The following is a 24,546-nucleotide window of genomic DNA, read 5'->3' as shown; positions in this document are numbered from 1 at the left end:
TTCATCAACTCATCCATAAAAGTCAATCAGGAAGTCAATGAAAAGCTGAAAGTTCCATTGGCCTATGTATATGTGTAATGTCTCTTTATTTATTTATTTTTCTTGATTTGTATTTTTTTTAAAGAGTGTTAGTAGTTGCTCCTTAAGCTGAAAAAAATATTCAATTATTTTTTATTTGTGTATAACAATGGTGGTGAACAATGCTTGTTTAAATCTTTGCACTGGCACAGGGACTCTCAAATAATAGCACCGTCACCCAAAACCATATTGAATCATTGGCTTGTTGGACTTTGCTCTTAAAACAAAAGGTAAATTTAGGCTAAATTAAAGGTGGGTAAGTTATAATTTGCCTTTTCAGTTTTGTCTTTTTAGTAAAGTAATATTTGAGTCTTTTGACTATTGAAATCAATAAAGGAAGAACAAGAAATAAAGATTTTTTTTTTTTTTAATGGAGAAATAAAGATCTTGTTAAATGGGTAAGTTAATGTGATAGGTAATACTCTAAATTTTTATTGATGACACAAAACGTTACCATGTCTAGTTACTGAAGCAAAGAGGTTTATTGATGGATCACCGTAAATCCCTAGTATGGATGTTTGGCAAGCATTGCTTGGTGCTTGTAGCAATAATGGTGATTCAAAATCAGAAAATATTCTTCAAATCAGTTAATTTTGGTAGCACCTGGAAGTGAAAAATGCTAGGACCACAATCAGTTACACAACTTTTATTACAACTCATCACGTGACAAGTTGTAAGTAGTGAAGAAAAAGTGGGGCGTTCATCTTGGTCCACACCTTCACCACTCATAACTCGCCACATGGCGAGTTGTAGCAAAAGTTGTATGATTGTTTGTGGTTCTAACATTGCTCAAAGAAAGCTGAGAGAGAAAAGACTATGAGTTGGATTGAGATCGAAAAGAAAATCCAAAGCTTTGTTGTTGGGGGCAAAATGCATGTGCAATCTGGAAACATATATGGGGTTTTGGCTAAATTTGTTTAGACACATGACAGATAAAAAGGATATGCTCGAAATAAGAGGTTTAATCTCTATAACTTGGATCAAGATGGGAAGGGAGAGCCATTTTGATTTACTAACCACTCATATGTTTCTTAATCTTCTGGGTTTGGTATGATAATCTCTCAATGTAATTGAATGGTTTGATTTTTAGCTAGTTGGTGATTTAAGAACTGGTTGAACTTCTAAGTAGTGTTGCCTACTTAGCATACTTGGTAGATAATCAATCAATGTGTGCATTTGATTAGCTTATGATGATTCGTGTTTCTTGACTCACCTCGTCTAAAATAAATGAATTTGGTTGTATAACCTCAGTTAGTTGATTAAGATTTTTAGAGCCACCCCATTTTAATTGGTAAGGTTTAGCTGAGTAAAGTTAAGCATAGTTGCTCTTTAATATTTTGACTAAAAGACATGAAAGCATGCCTTGTGCAACTAATGTGAGTATCTAACTCTTTCTTTAATATTTGTATGATTCTTCTCAGCTCTCACTGTTTAGCCACTTAAGTAATTCAATCAATATCAATAATGGTTTATAGCCTCAACTTTATCCTTGGTATCAACTTGTTTCACTAAGATGGTTGAATTACATGGAACTTTTCCTTTTGGTATCATTTCCTCCTTCATGGAGCATTCACACTAAATCAAATTGTAAAACAATTCTCAAAAGTCTCTCTACAGTTGGAGAATGAGTGTGTTCTTGAACTATGTATACACTTCTCATTGCTTTTCCCTATTTGAGAAAAGGACATTAAAAATCTTTATGCTTTGCTTGGCAATAGAATTACGCAAACCCTCTTACAAAAGAAAAGAACAATAAACTTCTTCAAACAAGCAAAGTATAAAAAAAAAAATTTTGATTGAGTAGTTACACTTACACGCACTTAACTTCAATTTATTCTTAGGTTGTGTATGCCAATTCAATGGACATTAAACAACTTTTTTTAAAGGGGAAATTACACTTTTGAATTATATATTTTTATTACACTTTGCACTCAAAACTTTTCAAATACATGTTTTGTACTCAAAACTATGATCCTTATTATACTTTGCACCCCCGACATCAAGTTTACCATTAACTTGGATGAAAAAATATAGCACAACGTGAAAAGACCTAATTGCCCTTCTTCTTGATCCTTTAAAAACAATATACTTTTAAAAAAAATTATTATTACAAATAAGAACGTTGAATCTCTTTATAGTTTGCTTGGCATTTGAATTATGCAAACCCCTTTACAAAAGAAAGAACAATATACGTCTTCAAACAAACACAGTATACATATAATTTTTAAATTTGATTGAATTGATTCTACATAATGAAAAAGTAGTGTCCTTCTCAATCCTTTGAAAACAATATACTTTATAAATTATTATTACAGATAAGGACGTTGAATCTCTTATGCTTTGCTTGGCATATGAATTATGCAAACCCCTTTACAAAAGAAACGACAATATACTTCTTCAAAAAAAACAAAGTACACATAATTTTTAAATTTGTTTGACTCGATTTTATGTAACAAAAAAGAAGTCCATTTCTTTAAAGTATGTTTGTGTTGATGTTGTTTCTTATTTTCTTGATTGTTATAAAAGAATATTAAGAATCGAAGAAATATCATAAGATTTCTTATAGACCATAGATTCCTTCTTCTTCTTCTTTTTTTACCCTTTTGCCTTTCTTTTTTTAGTGTCTTTAAATAAATGAATAATTGTGGTATTCTAATTTCATGAAAGAACATCATAACAATGAAGGTAATCTTGTTTCTTTTTTTCTTTTTTTTTCTTTTTTTAACGCATCAGTCTTATACTTGAGTTTTTCAAAAAGAAAGAAAGTGGAAAGAGGGAACCCGGGGGGGGGGGGGGGGGGGTTGCCCTGGGGGGGGGACAAGTTAAATTATAACTTCAAATAAACGTAAATAATAACTTAAAATGTATTGAAGCAAATGTGTTAAACGTAACTACAAACTACAGTTTTTTGGAAGAAACAAGTTAGATTAACTAATAATAACTTAAAATATACTCAAACTAAAGTAAATTAATTAGGTCATATCTCTTAAGTAACAAAGAATGATTATGTAAATAATATAATATGACTTTTATCTATTAAAAATGAGTGTGGTTTATCTCTAGTACTTTTTTAATAGGAATCTCCTTTTATTTTAATAAGAGTCTATCACGTCAACCACTAACTAAATAAAAGGTGGAGATTAAAACCCACTATCACTTATCATTATATATTTAAAATAAAAGGACATGTTCAGTTAAAAAAGTACTGGAGGTAAGCCAAATCCATTAAAAATATGCCACAATTAGCATTAATCTATGATCACTCAATTACTATCTTATTATTATCGGATTTTTATTAAGATGCCATTAGTGTGCTAGTGAACCCTGGGAACTAAATAGCTTCTTTAGAGCAAGTGAAAGTTATCTTGCACTAAAGGTACAAGATAATTAGAATGAATGAAAATTATGTTATGTTATCTATTGCATCATACGCTGAGATAAAAGAAAATTCTTAAAATTATATATTTACATGTTTTGTCAAGATTTGGTGGCACAATGCAAATGGAAGGTTGGCAAAGCATGATTCACAATTCTCAATTTTGTGCCACGTGTTTCATTTAATTTTTAATTTAGTACTAAGTGAATTATTAAGTGTAAAAATTGAAGAGTGCAAATCCAATTAGATTCTAAATTAAATTTCAATTGAAGTTCAATTTTTTGTCACGTGTCCATCTAAATTTTTAATTTTTGTAGCAAGTGAATTATTGGGAACAAAAACTAAAGAGTCTAAAACTAATTAAAGTGTAAATCATATATATATATATATATATATAAAATGAGAAACCATTATATATTTTAGATTTTTTTTTTTTTTTTTTTTTGAGGAGGATATTTTAGAAATGTATGGTTTAAACAAAAAAATGTAAGCTTGTATAATTTGAATCTCTTCTAAAAAAAAATTTAATTTGAATTGTATAATTATGATTTTTTTTTTAATTATATCCGTGCATATGCATGAAGCAACATACTAGTCTATTAGTAAAGTTTGAGCATATAAAGATTGACAATTTTTATAGACGATGTTTTTTAATGGATTTGGACACATGAAAGATAAGTTTCAAGTTTAGAATATTCAATTTTTTTTGAAATTATGGCAAGCAAGAATAATACCTTGCTTATTTCCTTATTTTGTTCTTTCCTTGTTTGTTTTCTTTTGAGATTCTTTTGTGATAGATAATGCATTTCTTATTTGGTACGATTGATAACAATGCTATATATAGTGGAAGTTGAGGATGAATTCCACATGAACATAGTTATAACAAAATTGAAATTTGAGGCTAACTTGGAGGCTTGCCTAGGTGTGTTTTGAAGCCAAAATTGGATTCTTCTTGCCGTAAGTATAATTAATTGCTTCAACAAATTTGTTCATATACATGTTCTTCTATTGCTATTCATAAATAGGTTTTTTTATTTGCTTAAAATTTGTCATATAGATGTTAAATGTAGTAAACTTTTATTGCATGTAAATTAATATCATATTTTTTGAGATATATTACTGCTAAATTGTTTGGTATATGTTAAATGCCACTTACACACAAAATTTCAAAATATTCAATTGTCATTTATTATTAAGGGTAAAACTTATATGGGCAAGACTTAGGTATAGTATTTAGGTGCTGTTTTTTAGGTTCCCCTCTAAAGATTTTGCCATGTAGATTTTTTCTTATGAGAAGAAAGTATATTTTTTAGTTAAATAGCCATATGGTAGAATCTTAAGAGGGGAATCTAATGAACAGCACCTAGGGTACTGTACTTAAATTTTGTCCAACTTATATATAGTACCTTAGGTGTTGTATATTAAATTCCTCAATTAAATTCAAATGCATCTTTGCATTGAATTTAATTGTCGTTAGAAATAATAATAACTAATTGTATTTTATTGGTTAATACAACCATGTACTTTAATTTAATTAGGGAACCTAGGGTATTATACCTAAGTTTTTACCTAATGTTAAATCTATAAGGTTAGTCCTTTAGTATATTTAAGAACACAAAAACAAAAAGCTAAAGAGCAAGTGAGTTGCTAATGCCCAATCACGTTGGTATTAAAAAAGAATAATATATCACCTTAATATTTGGTTAGTATGATAATTGTTGGAAAGGAATTTTTTCCAATAGTAGCTTTTGTAAACCATTATCATGTACTCCAAAAAAAAAAAAAAAAAAAGTATTGAGCAATATAACTTTTTTTAAAGCCACCCAAAGTCTAACTTGAACCTAATCTCTGTCAAATATTCATTTTGTCTCATATTAAAAGTGAGATAGTTTGCATTAGTTCACAAATGTTACCAATCTTTTTATTTTTATATATATATTTTTACAAGCATTTGTATCAAATATCTATTATAGACTAATCACTTACAAAATTTCACTACAATGGGCTGCTATTTATTGTTAAATCTATAAGATTATTTGTTTAGTATATTTTAGAATACAATAAAAAATAAAAAAAATAAAAAAAAGGAATAAGAAGAAGAAGAGTATAAGAGCTCTTCATAAATGAGTGAGTTTTTAATGCCTAATTATCTTGATATTTGACAAGAATGATATATCATCTAAATATTTTGTGAGCATGATGATAATAGAAAAGAAATATAAAATAGTGGGTTTAGCAAACCATTATTATGAAGAAAAAAAAAGTTTTGTAAAACTTACCCAAAATCTAACTTGAACAACTAGATCCGTATCAAACATTAATTTTATCCTATAGAAAGTTTACATTATTTGGCAAAAGTTACACAAGTATTTTTTGTAAGAAAAAGAAAAAAAGAAAAAACTGCTATCTATTTCAATATTTTTAACTTTCTAATCTTGGCTTGGCTTCCTCCTTTTAAATTAAAAAAAAAAAAAAAAAAATCCAATGATACACTATGTTTTTATAATAATTAATTTAGGGATACCGAAGCACTAACTCCGTATATCACCCAACATAAAATTACTTTCCAATTTTCAGTCCAAAAAATTGCGCCACCTTACTTTTTAGACCAAAACAAACTCAAACACCTGATGTGCAAGATTTTGTTTAGGTGTATTTGTCACTATCACTCTTTAGTCTTTACTCACTCACACCCACAAATTGAAAATACACACACTCTGCATCTGCATCCATCCCCCATTTTGCTTAGAATCCCCAACTCATCAATCTTACAACTAAACATTCAAAATCGGTCCAAATTGAACAACCCCAACCAGCGGCCATCATCATCATCATTTATAAGCTTAGCGGGGGAAAGTGCGATATTCTTTAAATCTAATTGGTATTGTTGGAATTTTTTTATAAAACTCTAATTCTCTCTCTCTCTCTGTTTCTTTTCCTCTTTATAGGATATAATATAGATTTTGATTCAGTGTACCAGCCCCACGTTTTTCTTTTTTCTCTAAGCAAATTGGATGTTATTTTGTCTGTGACTGTGCATGTCATACAAGATCTGATGGAGCCGCTTCAACATTTTTGCCATCCGGAGCATCCCTTGGTCTTCAATCAAGATGAAAGAAGAGAAATCAGTTGTTTTGGGTGCCGGGAAACAGTATTGGGCCCCAGCTACAGTTGTAAAGAATGCGGAAAAGGGTTGGTTCATCACAAATCATGTGCGGAACTACCCCTTGGGTTGCACCATCCCTTGCACCCAATCCATCCTCTTATTCTCTTTGACGAATACACAAGCTATCTTGAGAAAGAAAAGAGCAAATGTGAAGTATGTAAAAAATCTCGTGATGAATACACTTATCGGTGTTACCGTTGCGACTTCAACCTTCACGTTAGATGTGCTTCTTTACTACCCACCTTGGAAGCTGAATTCCACGACCATCCATTGACACCCTTTTGGAATTGGATCACATTCACTTGCAACCTTTGTGGCATAAAAGAAGACAAAGGTATGCCCTATCTATGTAATCCATGCGGTTTCTCGATTCATAGAAAGTGTGCTTATTTCCCACGTAGACTCAAAGTTGTCCGTCACAAGCACCCTCTCCACATCACCCATTCTTCTCTTGAACTCCATGAATCCGACTCCCGATTTTGTCTACTTTGTGTTCAAAAAGTGGACACATGCTACGGGCTTTACTATTGCTCCATATGCGATTTCGTTGCCCACCTCAATTGTGCTATAAATCGGAGAAACAGGGAGGACATAAATTTGCTGAAACTTAAAGATGGGGAGAACGAAGATGCAGAGCTCGATCAATCTGTTGAGTCAGCAGCAGCTTACAAAGTCAAAAAAATCGAAGTGGGAGAGGACGGAACTGAAATAGTCACAGAAATTGAACACTTCAGTCATGGACATGACTTAAAGCTTACCGATGAGGAGGTTCACAATAACGAAAAATGCGACGGATGTATAAGAGCCATTTTTCCTCCTTTTTATAGTTGTGCCAATTGTAGCTTCTTTCTTCATAAATCTTGTGCTAGACTACCAATGAAAAAACAACATCCACTTCATCAACACCCACTCACCCTCCTCCAAAAATCATCTAGAGGCAGTCAATCATTTGGGTGTGATGCATGTGGCCAGTATTGCAATGGCTTTGTCTACACTTGTGTGCCGTGCTACTTTGAAATTGATGTTCAATGTAGTTTGATCTCAGACATCTTTACTCACAAAGGTCATAAGCATCGACTTTTCCTTTCCTACAGAGGCTTTAATCAAAGTTGTAGTAGTTGTGATAATAGAAGAAATCTAGTATTCCGTTGTACTAGTTGTGAATTTGCACTTGACTTTAAATGTGCGACACTACCACAAACCACTAGGTACAAACAACACGAGCATCCCTTCACTCTCAGTTATGCAGCTGAAGATGCTTATGGTGAATATTATTGTGATATTTGTGAAGAAGAACGAAACCCAAACCATTGGTTCTACTACTGTGCAGATTGCACTTATCCTGCACATCCCAAATGTATTCTTGGGGAATATCCAAATAAGAAGTAAGGAAGCTCTTAAACATTTGATTATCACTGACACCCCCTTTCTTTCATTAAGGAAACTAAAGATCACCCTCCATGTCACAAATGTAGTCTTTCTTGCAAAGAGTTGATCTATCAATGTGTCCCATGTAATTTTTATATCCACAATTATTGTTTATAGAAAGGAAAAATCTGTTTTTAATTCTAATTTTAATATTTTCCTTTTCAGTTTAGCATTAGTTCTTTATTTCTGAATTGAATGTATTATTACGGCTATCAAAATGGGTATCCTTCACCTTTTATAACATTATGTTGAGATTGTTAGTGTGAATTTCTGTTTTTATCCAAACAAATCATCTTTCCATCTTATTCTTGACAATACTTACATCATTAGTTTAGTTTTATATATTTTTGCAATCATCCTGTAGTCAAAATCTGCAGCTTTAGGAGTAAAAACTCTGAATTTAACAAACAGTCATTCATTCATGCATTTTAAACTTCCCAATTAGATTTGATCCTATGTAATTTTATGTTTTATTTTACTAATGATTCTGTGATTAGTATTTCCTCATCTACTCTTACATTTTGTCTTTTGAAAGACCATATATATCCTGAAGCTTTTCCTATGATGTTTCTTTCTCATGTTTTATTGATAGAGTTCATAGTTAGGCTAAATACTATTCCAAGTGATTGTTTAATTTGGAGCAGTTTGTTGTTGTAGTATAGAAGAGATATATTACTTCATTTTAGGAGCTGTACTTGTAAAATTGAACCCTTCTGTTGTATGGGCAATAGATCAAGATCAAGAACTATTTATTGGTGGCACTGGCATTTCTCCTCAAGATATATGTATTGTGACGAGTTTTTATGTTACACGGGAGTTTTCTGGAATCTAATATGTTTTGTTTGGTAATCCTCAGCATTTATAGGCTAGATTTGGTACTAATATTGGGGTCTTGTTAATGAGATGCTAGGCAATGTTCCACACTGTAGCTCTTAATTAACTAACATTTCAGTCATTACATTTCAAATCAATCCTTTTAGAAAGCATGCGATGTTTGAGGATTGTTTCTCTATCTGAGTTGGGAAAGTTGTATCAGTTGAGTTTGATCCATGTTAGAATTGGTGTGGTTACCTTCAGTTTTATAAATTTATCTCAAAGGACCTCCAATTTTTATGCACTAATGATCCAATGAGTTCAGAAGCATATTTGCTTGTTAGGTACCATCCCTCATTTGTGGCCACTTTGATGTATGTAGAGTGGAGGTAGTTGCCATGCACAGTTGCACAAATCCACATGCACATTCACTTCTATAAACATTAACCATGAAAGCATGCACCCTATTCTATAAACTTCATTGTAGACATACATTGCATTTGAATATCTTCTTAAGCATATATATGATTTTAAGCCGTATGACCAATGCTTTCCCATTAGCCTACTATAGAAAGGACAAATGTGGTTTTAATTTTAATTTTTATATATTTTCCTTTTAGTTAAGACTTAGTTTTTTAATTGTTGAATGTAATATGGTATTAGGGCTGTCCACTAGTTTAGTTCACTAATGGACAGCCAAGTTGCTGACCTCATTAGTGAAATTAATAAACAAATTCAAATTCAACAACGTGAGATGTGTTTCTCTCTCTATATTTTTTATTTTTTATTTCCTTTGTCTTAGTTTTTTTTGCTTTTTTTTTTCCCCCTTTCGGTGGATTTGTGATGGTTTGTAGCTGATCTGCTTTGGGTGGGTGCATTTGGGTGTTTTGAACAACATTTGAGCAGGTTGTGGGTGCATGAGTGGTTGGGAATTGGAACATTTGCTAGCTGCTGATGATGTGACCAGTGTAGGGCTGTGTGTGGTATTTCAGTTTGAGGTGTATCTTATCAATTGAAAAAAGGTCTTATAAACATCAAGTCATGTTGCATTGATTACACATACCAGGTAAGGCTCATAACTTAAAAATTCTTTTTTTTTTTTTGTGTGTGTGTGTGTGTGATAAATATGCCTCTTATTATATTGCAATCATAATTATTAGTTATACGTAACTAACAAATTCTCTAAAGGTATATGAAATTTCTCAGAAGAAATTGTTAATAAAAATGTGAGTTTGGACTTTTCTTCTAAAAGATGTCTACAATTTTGCTTAAATAATACCCAATATACCGAAAATAGCAACTTTCATGCATTCTAAGTATGAAGAAATCCTCTTAAATGGAGGTGCATTTGTGGTCATCAAAATAGCTCCTGAAATAAAGAAGATAAGTGTTAAGACCATGGAGCTGGATTGAGTTCAGTGTAGTGCTGTCTTTGCCAAGGAACTGTTGTAGAGTTGCTGTCACTGCTAAGAAGTTGTGGAAATTGATCCTAGCTGCTAAGTAAGTGAGGTTAAGCTGCAGAAGTTCATCTCAACTGCTACAAGGATGATCGACTGTATTTTGTTATAAGCTTGTAGTAGCATTCATTGTAATTGTTATAAGCTTGTAATAGTGCAGCAGGGATGGTTGGTTGGATGTAACAGATTGTTAGTTGTAATACTTGTAACAAATTGAATTAGCCTTATGACTAATTGGAATTGAGCACATGGCTAAGTACAGGTTGGTTAGTAGAGATATAAGTAGTGGCATTCATTGTAATTGCTGTAATAAGATTGTGAAAGTGCAGCAGGGATAATTAGTTGGATGTAACAGATTGAGTGCTTATAAGCTGCTACAGTGGGATTGTATATGATTCATTGTAGAAAATATCAACTAATTCAAGTTCTAAACTCTTTCCCTCCCTCTTTTCTTTAGGAAGTCTCACTATTTATGTGAGCACAGGACCTGTAGTTGGCTGAGAAAATTCATCCACAGTTCACTTATCATTTTTTTCCTTGTGGACTTAACCATGGACTTGATCGCCAATTGCAAACCACAACATTTCTTAGCAATTGCTCTTGTAACGATAGTAATATATTCTGGCTCAAACTATATCTCTTGCATTAGTTCTGCACAAACAAGTTCCAAGCCTCTTCTTCATTTAGAAAATCTGCCATGACATCTTTGATTGATCATCGTTTGCCTACACACTTCCCAAATATTGTGTTGTTAGTAGGATCTTACAGTTGGCTTGGTCATCATCTTGTAGAATTCCCACAATGTTAAAATCAATCTTGTCAGGGCAGAATTTCACAATGGTAGGGAATAATAAATTGAATGGCATGGTCCTCGAATGCTAGTAGAAACCAAGGGCATTGTAAATGACAATGACAACCCAAAAGGAAGACTTGGCATCAGATCATAAATAATAGAGAGAGCTTAAGAATGGAAGCTCAACTCAAGTTTGTAAATACTAACAAGTAAGACCAGAAAATGGAGAATCATTTTGAAGATGCAGGTGATGAACTTGATTAGAGGTATGTTCCTTCTCTGCTTTAAGTGGTTTGTAGAGCATCCAAATTGGAGTTAATGAGCTTACTTGTATTGATTGGCTTGGTATCTAGTAAAAATGTCAAATTGAACGAAGTGAGCATATATTTACATTGTTAGTAAGCACTTTCAAAAGTGATACTATGGTTGTTTGACACATATGATACTTGAAATCTTATGCTATTTGCTAATGTTAGCAAAAGAATGATATTTGCACACTTTGCTATACACCTGTTTTTACAACCGACCTTTAGACCTTCATTTCAAATTAAAATAAATCGCATTTCCTTGAATTTCTAAATTACAATATTTTTTTTTCTGTGTTACACAAAGTCTGTAATTGAGGTGAGTTGAAGAGCTTCTCATATTAGTTCATTCTATAATGACTTGGTATTTAGATTGTGTCATAATCACGCACACATGTTATAAGATGCTATACTTATTTATATTGAGACCCTTTTCCTCCCTTTTGTGAAATAGTCTGTGGTCTATTATGTGGGCCATTTAATTCTCAAGAAGTGATATCCAATTTGGTTTAGCATTTTTAATTTTAAACCCTTGTGACCTATTGGACACAAGATGTTTGAGGATATCTCGTCCTTTGGGCTCTATGGTGGTGGTGGTAGCTTTTGTCAGCATGTCAAAATATTCACAAATATAAGATCAGTTTAATGGAAGTGTTTTGTTGGCAACCTTTTTTTACACTAATACTTGAATTAGGTTGAGATCATATAGTGTTGGCATTTTTTGTGTTGTGGGCTAGCGTATTCATTGTTTTATTTATTTAATAAAAGATGTTTTAGTTTGAGTGTATTTTAGTTAGCATTTGTTAGACCCAAGTGGATAGTGATTACCACAGATAATGAATATTGAGCCCTTTTAGTGCACCTTATGATTAATAAAAAGAGATTTTATTATTGCAATCTATTTATTTATAGGCAGCCTTTAATGGGTTGGGCTTGCAATCTTTAATTCTCACAGTATCTCTACTTCCTTCACACACACAACCATTCTTCACATGGCAGGAACCTATGGCTTCTTCTCTCACTCTCATGGAGGCCTTTTGTCAGGTGTGTTCTGTTAACTATTCCTATATTTATTGTCAAATGTGAAATATATGCTAGTGAGTTTTAGAGATTCTTCTATCCTCTTGGTTTTGTGGATCTTGGATGGAATTTTTCTAGCTTATGGATGTTGATTTTTCTACTTTATATTACACTATAAGATGGCGCATGCTAATCTGTGTTGAGATTGACAGCATGAGATGTTTATATGTGGCTATGGAAATTGAGATATGAGATTTGAGCATGTGATAGATGAATCTTGGATTCTCTTAAGGGGTCTCACAAAGTTAGTGAGCATTTTCGTGGGGAATTGTACTCTTTCGTTGATATAAATTCGTGGTTGTTTGATCAGCTTAGATTTCCTCTTGCTGAGAGTTCTTATTTGCTAATGATAACTACAGAATCCCATCTTGGTGTACTGATTAGAACCTCCACTCTTTTGAAGGGTGCAACAGTGGATTTTGCTGGGATTGTTCTGAACATGTTAGTGATCCTTTCTCCTATCAAATTTAAGAAATAATGAATTTATTCATACAAACACTTGTTTAAAGGTTCTGTGTTTTATCAGTCAAGTGTCTTTAATGTTTGTTGCGAGCGATATGATTAAACCAAGGTCAATGCTTCTTTGGACCTAAACGTATTCTAAGTTCTCTTGGTTTTTCAAACTTGGTACAGTAGATTGTATGCAATTTATAAAAGGGCATCATACCCCTATTATGGTTGGTCCTTACCATTTATTAACATAAGAAAAACAAAAGTTGAAACTATTGAATAGCCAGTCCAACTTTCTTTCAATGAGAGTTTTTTTTTTTTTCATTGATTGAGTGATTTTCTCTAATGCAATATAAGAGTAACACTAATTAATGGAGAAAGGAGGTTTATTGTTTCTCTATAAGTGGATGAGATTGTAGCACATATATAATATCAAGGTGTTGGCTACATTCTATCCACACCTTTCACCTATATTTTAAATGCCAGGAGCAAGAAGGCCAGCACAGTGCCTATGTCTATCACATGCCTGAATTTATGTATAAGGAATAAGTCTTATCAACCTGTTTATATATGTATGTGCAGGTTTGTGCAAGCAACGAGAAATATGCAAGTGAAGCTTTAGACAGAATGACATATTAGTTTGACATCCTTGGACAAGATATGCTTACAGTAGGAAGGAAGAGTCTTGATAGAGTAATGGTGGGTCAAAATCTGGTGGGAAGCGTAACCGATGTGTCATGTTTCCAGCAAATGTCAGCTTGGTTGCTGAAGCTCTAGAAAGAAGAAATCCGTACTGGTAAAAAAACCTCTCCCCGCCTCTCTTTCAAGACACACTCCTCTCTATGCATACATTTATAAGGAATTTCAATGAGGTACTTGTGGTTATAGTTTCATCCATATATAACTATTTGAACAAGGTGCACTCAATTACTATATTTTTAATAAAGGATGAAAAATCAATGTTTCTTTGTGTGAAAAATGAATAATCGACTTCAAGCCCTCAGAATCTCCATTACAAATATTGACTAATGTAGATAGCTTGCTTCCATATGGTGTCCTATATTCAGTCCAAAGAAAAAAAAACATGGCAGATGAATGCACTTATTCTCCTCTGTTGCATTCAAAACTATGCTATAAATTGTTTGTATCTTAAACTCCTGGAAGTTGTTAAACTAGTCTGGAAAATTATATTTTAAAACCTTAACTATCCATCTTAATTTCCCTTACTTAATATTCAAATCAACTTTACTAAGCCTAATACCAATTAAATTTGGTTTGGCTATGAGTTCTTACATACTTATCATTTAAGACATTCAACCTCGCTAGCTGCATCCTTACCCCAAGTTGGTGAAAGAGACACTAGCCCCATTATTTAACTAGACAATCTTCCAAGTGGGCCCAAAACTTCTGAATTAGCAGTCAAATTTTGTTATGGATGGAAGGTTGATTTAACACCATTGTTGCTTCATTACATTGTGCTGCTCATTCCTCGGAAATAAGTGATGATCTTGAACAAGATAATCTAATGTCCAAAACTGAGGCTTTTCTAAGCTTCTAAATTTTTACAGCATTACAACTCATGAAAATGCTCAAAAGCAATTTCCTGGAAGGCCTGCATAAATCTAAAAGAACTTAGTTATGGTGATGATTATGTATAGGGCTTGAATGTTCTAGCAAATGATGCTGTGAACTCAAAACTTGAGGACAAACTTAATAATTGGTGGTGTAAAGATGATTCATTTCTTTGAATAGATCAATTTAGTAGTCATTCAAACTATTAAAAGTAAAGGGTTGGGATCAGAGTTTGTAGGATCATGAAGAGCTCATTGGATGGCAAATGGCTTTCCAGAATCACTTTTGGGCTTCACAATTTGGCTCCCAAACAGTTGAACTCCAAATTACAAAGAATTACAGCTAAATGCTTGTTTGATGTGCTCCATGTGGCAGAAAATTTGAGGATGAAAATTAATTCTGAATTATAAAATATGCTAGAAAAATTTGCTTCCATGTTGGAGAAGTGATATGTTGCAGATCTCTTGGTTAAGAATTATGGAGACAATGGAAGTGGTTATGGTGTGGGCATTGTTATTACTTATTAGGGTGGCAGAATCTCATGTTTATTTTCTTTCAAGCAAACCCGCACCAAAAATATTTGCTATTGAAGATATATATATATATATATATATGGTTATCTTATGCTAGTTGCAAGGGATGAGAACCTTAGTGCTAGAAGTTTTCAGTCACTTGCAGAAGCAATGCCAAAAGATGATTAGTAGTTTCATAACAACCTCTATAGAGCCATTGTCATGTATCTCAAGGTATGGAATTTTTTTTTTTTTTCTGTTCTCAATGATGATTATATTATCTGAAAATTGAGCTCTTGAGAGTCTGAGACCTGCAACATCATAAAACAGGGATTTATTTTGTTTAAAAGAATTATTGTGGTATGATATTTGTGTTTTTTGTTGGACATTTTAAAGCTTAGTGGCTATTAGTCTACTTAAATAAATTTCAAAGCTTAGTCCTGCACAATCAGTGTTGTATTTGAATGATTTAGCATTTTATTGATAGACTTTATGAACATGTAACCTCACATTTTGACCAGTCATAGAAGCAGTTAAATTTAAGTTGCAAATGACCATTCTTTTGGGACCAATTATGTAGGCACCCTAGCTTGAATGAAGAAGAAAAATTAAGTGTATGTAGAAACCTGTAATACCATAGAGCAAAGTCACATAATTTATCTTCTTAGAGCAAAGTCACTTGCCCTTTAAAATAACAGCATAATTCATCTTCTTAGACCTAAGTCACATGACAAGGTCAATGACAGCTTTTGGATCAAATCACCAAAGAATGAAGACTCAAGTAATTATCAGAGTTTCTAAACTAAAAGAGGGAAGGATGAATCCGCAGAAAGAGGTCGACACAATGAAGGTGCCATTGATTGAATTACAAATGTGTTAGCTAAAGCTGCAAAGACAAGTAAAGAGATCCACAAATTAGAAGAGAAAACTCAGCTTTGTATGGAAAAATATTTCTGGTTGGAAATCTGATTTTTCTTTGTTGATTTAAAAAAATAATAATAATAATTTTGCTTCATTGAAATTGAAGCTTTCTTATTTTTAGGTTTTTTTTTTTTTTATTTCCAAGAAAATAGAAAGGTTATTTTTTAGGAATTTGAAACTACTTGCCTCTTCTTAATATTTTGCAATATAAAAAAAGGAATTTTCAGCACCATGGCTTAGCTATTTCTGTCATATTGCGTATGATGGTTACATTATTCTAGAGAACTTTCTGTTGGTATCTCCAAGATTAGTCCATTCAGTTGTATCATTACATTTCTGTGTATCAACTTGGATTTATTTATTTTTAAAATTTTAAAGATAGTGTCCTTTGATTCAAAAACAAAAGGTAGTGTCCTTTGATTTACTCCAGGAGAGTAAACCCTAAACGCTTTCATTTGCCCAAAAGCAACATTTTTCGGGTAAGTAATGGTGTTTTTGTGGATGGTTGAACCAGGGCATCCTAGCTGGGATGTTGGTCCCCTGACTAACACTCCACACCCTCTTGGGCAAAATTTATGAAATGTTTCCTTGCCTACTATTTGTTCTTACTAGTACTTGGGGATTATTATTTGGAATAGAAAATTAGAAAACAAAGAAGGAACTGGAAGCAAATTTATATATACACTCCAGCTCTTTGTAAGAGCCCAATAGATCAGTCAACTTAGAACTAGTTTAGAAGGCATAGAGTAGTAGTGAACATCACATCAATATGGTCAACATGTGTGAAAAACCATGTTTCTTGTTGGAGAATATAATAGAAGCATCTTTCAGATATGGCTGAAATTGCTCATTTACTAGTGCCCATACATGAACTTAACTATCTTCATTTAAGAATTAAGACTAAAAATTTGTGCTCTTCATAGATAAGTGAGTTTTATGAACGGTTTTAGACCCCTTAAACACACACAGATTGCGTAGCCTAGATTAATTAGCCAAGTTGTTACTTAGTCAAATTAAGCAATTCTAGGTTAAAACAATCCAAACAATCATATCAAGAATATAAAGCAGCGGAAAATAAATAACACAAGATATGATCACCCAGGAAACCACACGGTAAAAACCTGGGGAGGATTTGACCCACCGATCCTCAAGGCTAACCTGAATTCACTATGAAAGAATTGAAGTTCGTACAAAAGGACTACAAGCTCCCCGCTCGACTTCATGTCTTAATGTTTGTTGCGAGCGATATGATTAAACCAAGGTCAATGCTTCTTTGGACCTAAACGTATTCTAAGTTCTCTTGGTTTTTCAAACTTGGTACAGTAGATTATATGCAGTTTATAAAAGGGCATCATACCCCCATTATTGTTGGTCCTTACCATTTATTAACATAAGAAAAACAAAAGTTGAAACTATTGAATAGCCAGTCCAACTTTCTTTCCATGAGAGGTTTTTTTTTTCATTGATTGAGTGATTTTCTCTAATGCAATATAAGAGTAACACTAATTAATGGAGAAAGGAGGTTTATTGTTTCTCTATAAGTGGATGAGATTGTAGCACATATGTAATATCAAGGTGTTGGCTACATTCTATCCACACCTTTCACCTATATTTTAAATACCAGGAGCTGGAAAAAGGAAGCAGACCTTCTTAATGACATAACCACTTCAAACCAAATATTACACAGTACACAATCTCAGCAAGAAGGCCAGCACAGTGCCTATGTCTATCACATGCCTGAATTAATGTATAAGGAATAAGTCTTATCAACCTGTTTATATATGTTGCAGGTTTGTGCAAGCAACGAGAAATATACAAGTGAAGCTTCAGACAGAATGACATATTAGTTTGACATCCTTGGACAAGATATGCTTACAGTAGGAAGGAAAAGTCTTGATAGAGTAAATGGTGGGTCAAAATCTGGTGGGAAGACACGCTCCTCTCTATGCATACATTTATATGGAATTTCAATGATGTACTTCTGGTTATAGTTTCATCCATATATAACTATTTGAACAAGGTGCACTCAATTACTATATTTTTAATAAAGGATGAAAAATCAATGTTTCTTCGTGTGAAAAATGCATAATTGACTTCAAGCCCTCAGAATCTCCATTACAAATATTGACTAATGTAGATAGCTTGCTTCCATATGGTGTCCTATATTCAGTCCAAAGAATAAAAAAAAAAAAACATGGCAGATGAATGCACACATTCTCCTCTGTTGCATTCGAAACTATGCTATATATTGTTTGTATCTTAAACTCCTGGAAGTTGTTAAACTAGTCTGAAAAATAATATTTTAAAAACGTTAACTATCCATCTAAATTTCCCTTACTTAATATTCAAATCAACTTTACTAAGCCTAATACCAATTAAATTTGGTTTGGCTATGAGTTCTTACATACTAATCATTCAAGATATTCAACCTCACTAGCTGCATCCTTACCCCAGGTTGGTGAAAGAGACACTAGCCCCATTATTTAACTAGACAATCTTCCAGGTGGGCCCAAAACTTCTGAATTAGCAGTCAAATTTTGTTATGGATGGAAGGTTGATTTAACACGAATGTTGCTCCATTACATTGTGCTGCTCATTCCTTGGAAATAAGTGACGATCTTGAACAAGATAATCTAATGTCCAAAACTGAGGCTTTTCTAAGCTTCTAAATTTTTACAGTGTTACAACTCGTGAAAATGCTCAAAAGCAATTTCCTGGAAGGCCTGCATAAATCCAAAAGAACTTAGTTTTGGTGATGATTATGTATAGGGTGTGAATGTTCTAGCAAATAATGCTGTGAACTCAAAACTTGAAGACAAACTTAATAATTAGTGGTGTAAAGCTGATTCATTTCTTTGAATAGATCAATTCAGTAGTCATTCAAACTATTAAAAGTAAAGGGTTGGGATCAGAGTTTGTAGGATCATGAAGAGCTCATTGGATGGCAAATGGCTTTCCAGAATCACTTTTGGGCTTCACAATTTGGCTCCCAAACATCTAAACCCCAAATTACAAAGAGTTACAGCTAAATGCTTGTTTGATGTGTTCCATGTGGCAGAAAATTTAAGGATGAAAATTAATTATGAATTATAAAATTTGCTAGAAAAATTTGCTTCCATGTTGGAGAAGTGATATGTTGCAGATCTCTTGGTTAAGAATTATGGAGACAATGGAAGTGGTTATGGTGTGGGCATTGTTATTACTTATTAGGGTGGTAGAATCTCATGTTTATTTTCTTTCAAGCAAACCCGCACCAAAAATATTTGCTATTGGAAGATATATATATATATATATATATATATATGGTTATCTTATGCTAGTTGCAAGGGATGAGAACCTTAGTGCTAGAAGTTTTCAGTCACTTGCAGAAGTAATGCCAAAAGATGATTAGTAGTGTCATAACAACCTCTATAGAGCCATTGTCATGTATCTCAAGGTATGGAATTTTTTTCCCGTTCTTAATGATGATTATATTATCTGAAAATTGAGCTCTTGAGAGTCTGAGACCTGCAACATCATAAAACATGGATTTACTTTGTTTAAAAGAATTATTGTGGTATGATATTTGTGTTTTTTATTGGACATTTTAAAGCTTAGTGGCTATTAGTCTACTTAAATAAATTTCAAAGCTTAGTCCTGCACAATCAGTGTTGTATTTGAATGATTTAGAATCTTATTGATAGACTTTATGAACAGGTAACCTCACATTTTGACCAGTCATAGAAGCAGTTAAATTTAAGTTGCAAATGACCATTCTTTTGGGACCAATTGTGTAGGCACACCCTAGCTTGAATGAAGAAGAAAAATTAAGTGTATGTAGAAACCTGCAATACCATAGAGCAAAGTCACATGATTCATCTTCTTAGAGCAAAGTCACTTGCCCTTTAAAATAACAGCATAATTCATCTTCTTAGAGCTAAGTCACATGACAAGGTCAATGACAGCTTTTGGATCAAATCACCAAAGAATGAAGACTCAAGTAATTATCAGAGTTTCTAAACTAAAAGAGGGAAGGATGAATCCACAGAAAGAGGTCGACACAATGAAGGTGCCACTGATTGAATTACAAATGTGTTAGCTAAAGCTGCAAAGACAAGTAAAGAGATCCACAAATTAGAAGAGAAAACTCAACTTTGTATTGAAAAAATTTTCTGGTTGGAAATCTGATTTTTCTTTTTTGATTTTTTTTTTAATAAATAATTTTGCTTCATTGAAATTGAAGTAAGCCTTCTTATTTTTAGCTTTTTTATTTCCAAGAAAATAGAAAGGTTATCTTTTAGGAATTTGAAACTACTTGCCTCTTCTTAATATTTTGCAATATAAAAAAAGGAATTTTCAGCACCATGGCTTAGCTATTTCTATCATATTGCTTATGATGGTTACATTATTCTAGAGAACTTTCTGTTGGCATCTCCAAGATTAGTCCATTCAGTTGTATCATTACATTTCTGTGTATCTGCTTGGATTTATTTGTTTTTTAAAATTTTAAAGATAGCGTCCTCTGATTCAAAAACAAAAGGCAGTGTCCTTTGATTCACTCCAGGAGAGTAAACCCTAAACACTTTCATTTGCCCAAAAGCAACATTTTTCGGGTAAGTAATGGTGTTTTTGTGGATGGTTGAACCAGGGCATCCTAGCTGGGATGTTGGTCCCCTGACTAACTCTCCAAACCCTCTTGGGCAAAATTTATGAAATGTTTCCTTGCCTGCTATTTGTTCTTACTAGTAATTAGGGATTATTATTTGGAATAGAAAATTAGAAAACAAAGAAGGAACTGGAAGCAAATTTATATATACACTCCAGCTCTTTGTAAGAGCCAAATAGATCAATCAACTTAGAACTAGTTAAGAAGGCATAGAGGAGTAGTGAACATCACATCAATATGGTCAACCATTTGTGAAAAACCATGTTTCTTGTTGGAGAATATAATAGAAGCATCTTAAAGATATGGCTGAAATTGCTCATTTACTAGTGCCCATGCATGAACTTAACCATCTTCATTTAAGAATTAAGACTAAAAATTTGTGCTCTTCATAGATAAATGAGTTTTTAATATCCAATTACCTTGATATTTGGTAAGCATGATTGTTATAAGGAAGACATTCAATCAAATGGAGGGTTTTGCAAAATATACAAGGTTATAATTAGAAAAGGTCCTAGGTCATTTGGTCATCATGGGCCGCAAGCTGGCAAGCTGGAAAGTCTGTATTTTGAAGCTCGACTGGTCAACTAGGGTCGAGCTTGGAGTCGAGGTTCACTTAACCTCGATTGTTCAAGCAACTGTCGAAGCTGAAAATTTTCACTTTATTGAGTTGATTCTTGAGCTGTTCTCTTGTGTCTTCAATGTTGTTTCTCAAGTACACTCAAGACACTAAAACTTAAAAATGAAATATATAAAAAAAAAAAAAAAATTAAATAAATAAGATTTTGAATTGGAGTTACCAGCACAAAATATAATCGATACTTGACACATTCCAGAGTGGTTAAGCAATAGGTGAGTGTGAAGTCCAAAACCAGGAAATATGCAAAAGATGGTAGCTGCAAGGAGAAGATGCTAAGTAATTCATGAGGGTAGAGCATCAATGTAAATTGCAAGTTTTAAAACTAGGTTCATGAACAATTTTTCACACTAATATTGCTTGAACTCTAAGAGCATGAAGAGTTAATATTTATGCAACAAGAAACTTTCCGGCACCACTAAACTTCACTTTAGTAGTTCTTGGAAATGGTTCTTGGAAATAAACCTTGAAACTTGTCACTGTAAAATAGATGCCAAGCCCGAAGTAGTGCACCCAAAAAGAAGAGCTTGAAGCAAGACTGTTTATGTGTGAAAATAGATAATTAATGAGGGTCAAATTATGATGAATATTGAACCTGTTTAGCAAAGCGCATTCCCTTTTGACATTGAATATTCAATTTCTGCAATCATATAACTTCAGCTACGTAGCATAAGAAAAAGAATAAAAAATGTGCATTTGCATTTTTGTGATCAAGTCGTTTTAGACATTCGATCCACTTAATTACTTCAATGGTATAAGAATGAAGACCATCCTCTTTCTCCTACTCTCTGTTCTTAAAATATAAGTTTTGTTATTATATTGAGATTGCTTTTTTTCCGATAATCTATTTTATTGAGATAGCTTATTCCCTATGTATTAAACAATAATCATTGCTTTTTTCCTCAAGATACCATACTTCCTTCTTCCTCCAAAGCTTTCACTCCCACTTTGGAAATTCCCCACTCAATGATAATAAAATTGTACAAAAAATTCCCAAATAAGCATTACTTACCAGATTAAAAAAAAAATTACAATGACAGAATCACCCAAAAACCTATATTCAGTCCAAAGAAAAAAAAAAAAAAAATACATGGCAGATGAATGCACACATTCTCCTCTGTTGCATTCGAAACTATGCTATATATTGTTTGTATCTTAAACTCCTGGAAGTTGTTAAACTAGTCTGAAAAATAATATTTTAAAAACCTTAACTATCCATCTAAATTTCCCTTACTTAATATTCAAATCAACTTTACTAAGCCTAATACCAATTACCTTTGGTTTGGCTATGAGTTCTTACATACTAATCATTCAAGATATTCAACCTCACTAGCTGCATCCTTACCCCAAGTTGGTGAAAGAGATACTAGCCCCATTATTTAACTAGACAATCTTCCAGGTGGGCCCAAAACTTCTGAATTAGCAGTCAAATTTTGTTATGGATGGAAGGTTGATTTGACACGAATGTTGCTCCATTACATTGTGCTGCTCATTCCTTGGAAATAAGTGACGATCTTGAACAAGATAATCTAATGTCCAAAACTGAGGCTTTTCTAAGCTTCTAAACTTTTACAGTGTTACAACTCGTGAAAATGCTCAAAAGCAATTTCCTGGAAGGCCTGCATAAATCCAAAAGAACTTAGTTTTGGTGATGATTATGTATAGGGCTTGAATGTTCTAGCCAATAATGCTGTGAACTCAAAACTTGAAGACAAACTTAATAATTGGTGGTGTAAAGCTGATTCATTTCTTTGAATAGATCAATTTAGTAGTCATTCAAACTATTAAAAGTAAAGGGTTGGGATCAGAGTTTGTAGGATCATGAAGAGCTCATTGGATGGCGAATGGCTTTCCAGAATCACTTTTGGGCTTCACAATTTGGCTCCCAAACAGTTAAACCCCAAATTACAAAGAGTTAGAGCTAAATGCTTGTTTGATGTGCTCCATGTGGCAGAAAATTTAAGGATGAAAATTAATTCTGAATTATAAAATATGCTAGAAAAATTTGCTTCCATGTTGGAGAAGTGATATGTTGCAGATCTCTTGGTTAAGAATTATGGAGACAATGGAAGTGGTTATGGTGTGGGCATTGTTATTACTTATTAGGGTGGTAGAATCTCATGTTTATTTTCTTTCAAGCAAACCTGCACCAAAAATATTTGCCATTGGAAGATATATATATATATATATATATGGTTATCTTATGCCAGTTGCAAGGGATGAGAACCTTAGTGCTAGAAGTTTTCAGTCACTTGCAGAAGCAATGCCAAAGATGATTAGTAGTGTCATAACAACCTCCATAGAGCCATTGTCATGTATCTCAAGGTATGGAATTAATATATATATTTTTTTTTTCGTTCTTAATGATGATTATATTATCTGACAATTGAGCTCTTGAGAGTCTGAGACCTGCAACATCATAAAACAGGGATTTACTTTGTTTAAAAGAATTATTGTGGTATGATATTTGTGTTTTTTGTTGGACATTTTAAAGCTTAATGGCTATTAGTCTACTTAAATAAATTTCAAAGCTTAGTCCTGCACAATCAGTGTTGTATTTGAACGATTTAGCATTTTATTGATAGACTTTATGAACATGTAACCTCACATTTTGACCAGTCATAGAAGCAGTTAAATTTAAGTTGCAAATGACCATTCTTTTGGGACCAATTATGTAGGCACACCCTAGCTTGAATGAAGAAGAAAAATTAAGTGTATGTAGAAACCTGTAATACCATAGAGCAAAGTCACTTGCCCTTTAAAATAACAGCATAATTCATCTTCTTAGACCTAAGTCACATGACAAGGTCAATGACAGCTTTTGGATCAAATCACCAAAGAATGATGACTCAAGTAATTATCAGAGTTTCTAAACTAAAAGAGGGAAGGATGAATCTGCAGAAAGAGGTCGACACAATGAAGGTGCCACTGATTGAATTACAAATGTGTTAGCTAAAGCTGCAAAGACAAGTAAAGAGATCCACAAATTAGAAGAGAAAACTCAGCTTTGTATGGAAAAAAATTTCTGGTTGGAAATCTGATTTTTCTTTGTTGATTTTTAAAAATAATAATAATTTTGCTTCATTGAAATTGAAGTAAGCTTTCTTATTTTTAGGTTTTTATTTCCAAGAAAATAGAAACGTTATTTTTTAGGAATTTGAAACTACTTGCCTCTTCTTAATATTTTGCAATATAAAAAAAGGAATTTTCAGCACCATGGCTTAGCTATTTCTGTCATATTGCGTATGATGGTTACATTATTCTAGAGAACTTTCTGTTGGTATCTCCAAGATTAGTCCATTCAGTTGTATCATTA

At 32.8% G+C, this 24,546-nt stretch overlaps 1 protein-coding gene, 2 long non-coding RNA genes and 2 pseudogenes across 3 annotated transcripts in view; all 5 read left to right on the top strand.

Annotated features, from left to right (window-relative positions):
• The window catches only part of LOC136071005 (uncharacterized), a 45,179-nt gene extending 27,449 nt beyond the window's left edge, over positions 1-17,730 (top strand). Inside the window, exon 3 of the long non-coding RNA XR_010632288.1 lies at positions 17,576-17,730. This is a non-coding gene — a long non-coding RNA (uncharacterized LOC136071005). The remainder of the gene's footprint in view (positions 1-17,575) is intronic.
• On the top strand, positions 5,985-8,215 carry LOC112037946 (uncharacterized). The gene is made up of 2 exons (XM_024070761.2): positions 5,985-6,335; positions 6,505-8,215. The coding sequence occupies exon 2, from the start codon at positions 6,510-6,512 to the stop codon at positions 8,007-8,009; it is 1,500 nt and encodes a 499-aa protein (XP_023926529.1). The 5' UTR covers positions 5,985-6,335; positions 6,505-6,509; the 3' UTR covers positions 8,010-8,215.
• On the top strand, positions 12,299-14,047 carry LOC112001474 (uncharacterized). The gene is made up of 3 exons (XR_010632286.1): positions 12,299-12,460; positions 12,856-12,937; positions 13,529-14,047. It is a non-coding gene; the product is annotated as an uncharacterized LOC112001474 (long non-coding RNA).
• Positions 14,228-15,960, top strand: LOC136061287 (coleoptile phototropism protein 1-like; annotated as a pseudogene).
• A 982-nt stretch (positions 17,731-18,712) lies between the features above and the next one.
• Positions 18,713-20,136, top strand: LOC136070996 (BTB/POZ domain-containing protein At3g26490-like; annotated as a pseudogene).
• The last annotated feature ends 4,410 nt before the right edge of the window (positions 20,137-24,546 follow it).

This window comes from Quercus suber, unplaced genomic scaffold, assembly GCF_002906115.3.
Source record: "Quercus suber isolate HL8 unplaced genomic scaffold, Cork oak 2.0 scaffold_277, whole genome shotgun sequence".
NCBI lineage: Eukaryota > Viridiplantae > Streptophyta > Magnoliopsida > Fagales > Fagaceae > Quercus > Quercus suber.
Note: the sequence above shows the minus strand (reverse complement) of the source record. Positions and strands in the feature narration are given on the sequence as shown.

Bases quoted from the DNA above. Each gene is read 5' to 3' on its own strand.
- LOC112037946 (XM_024070761.2), top strand. From the start codon at position 6,510: ATGGAGCCGCTTCAACATTTTTGCCATCCGGAGCATCCCTTGGTCTTC.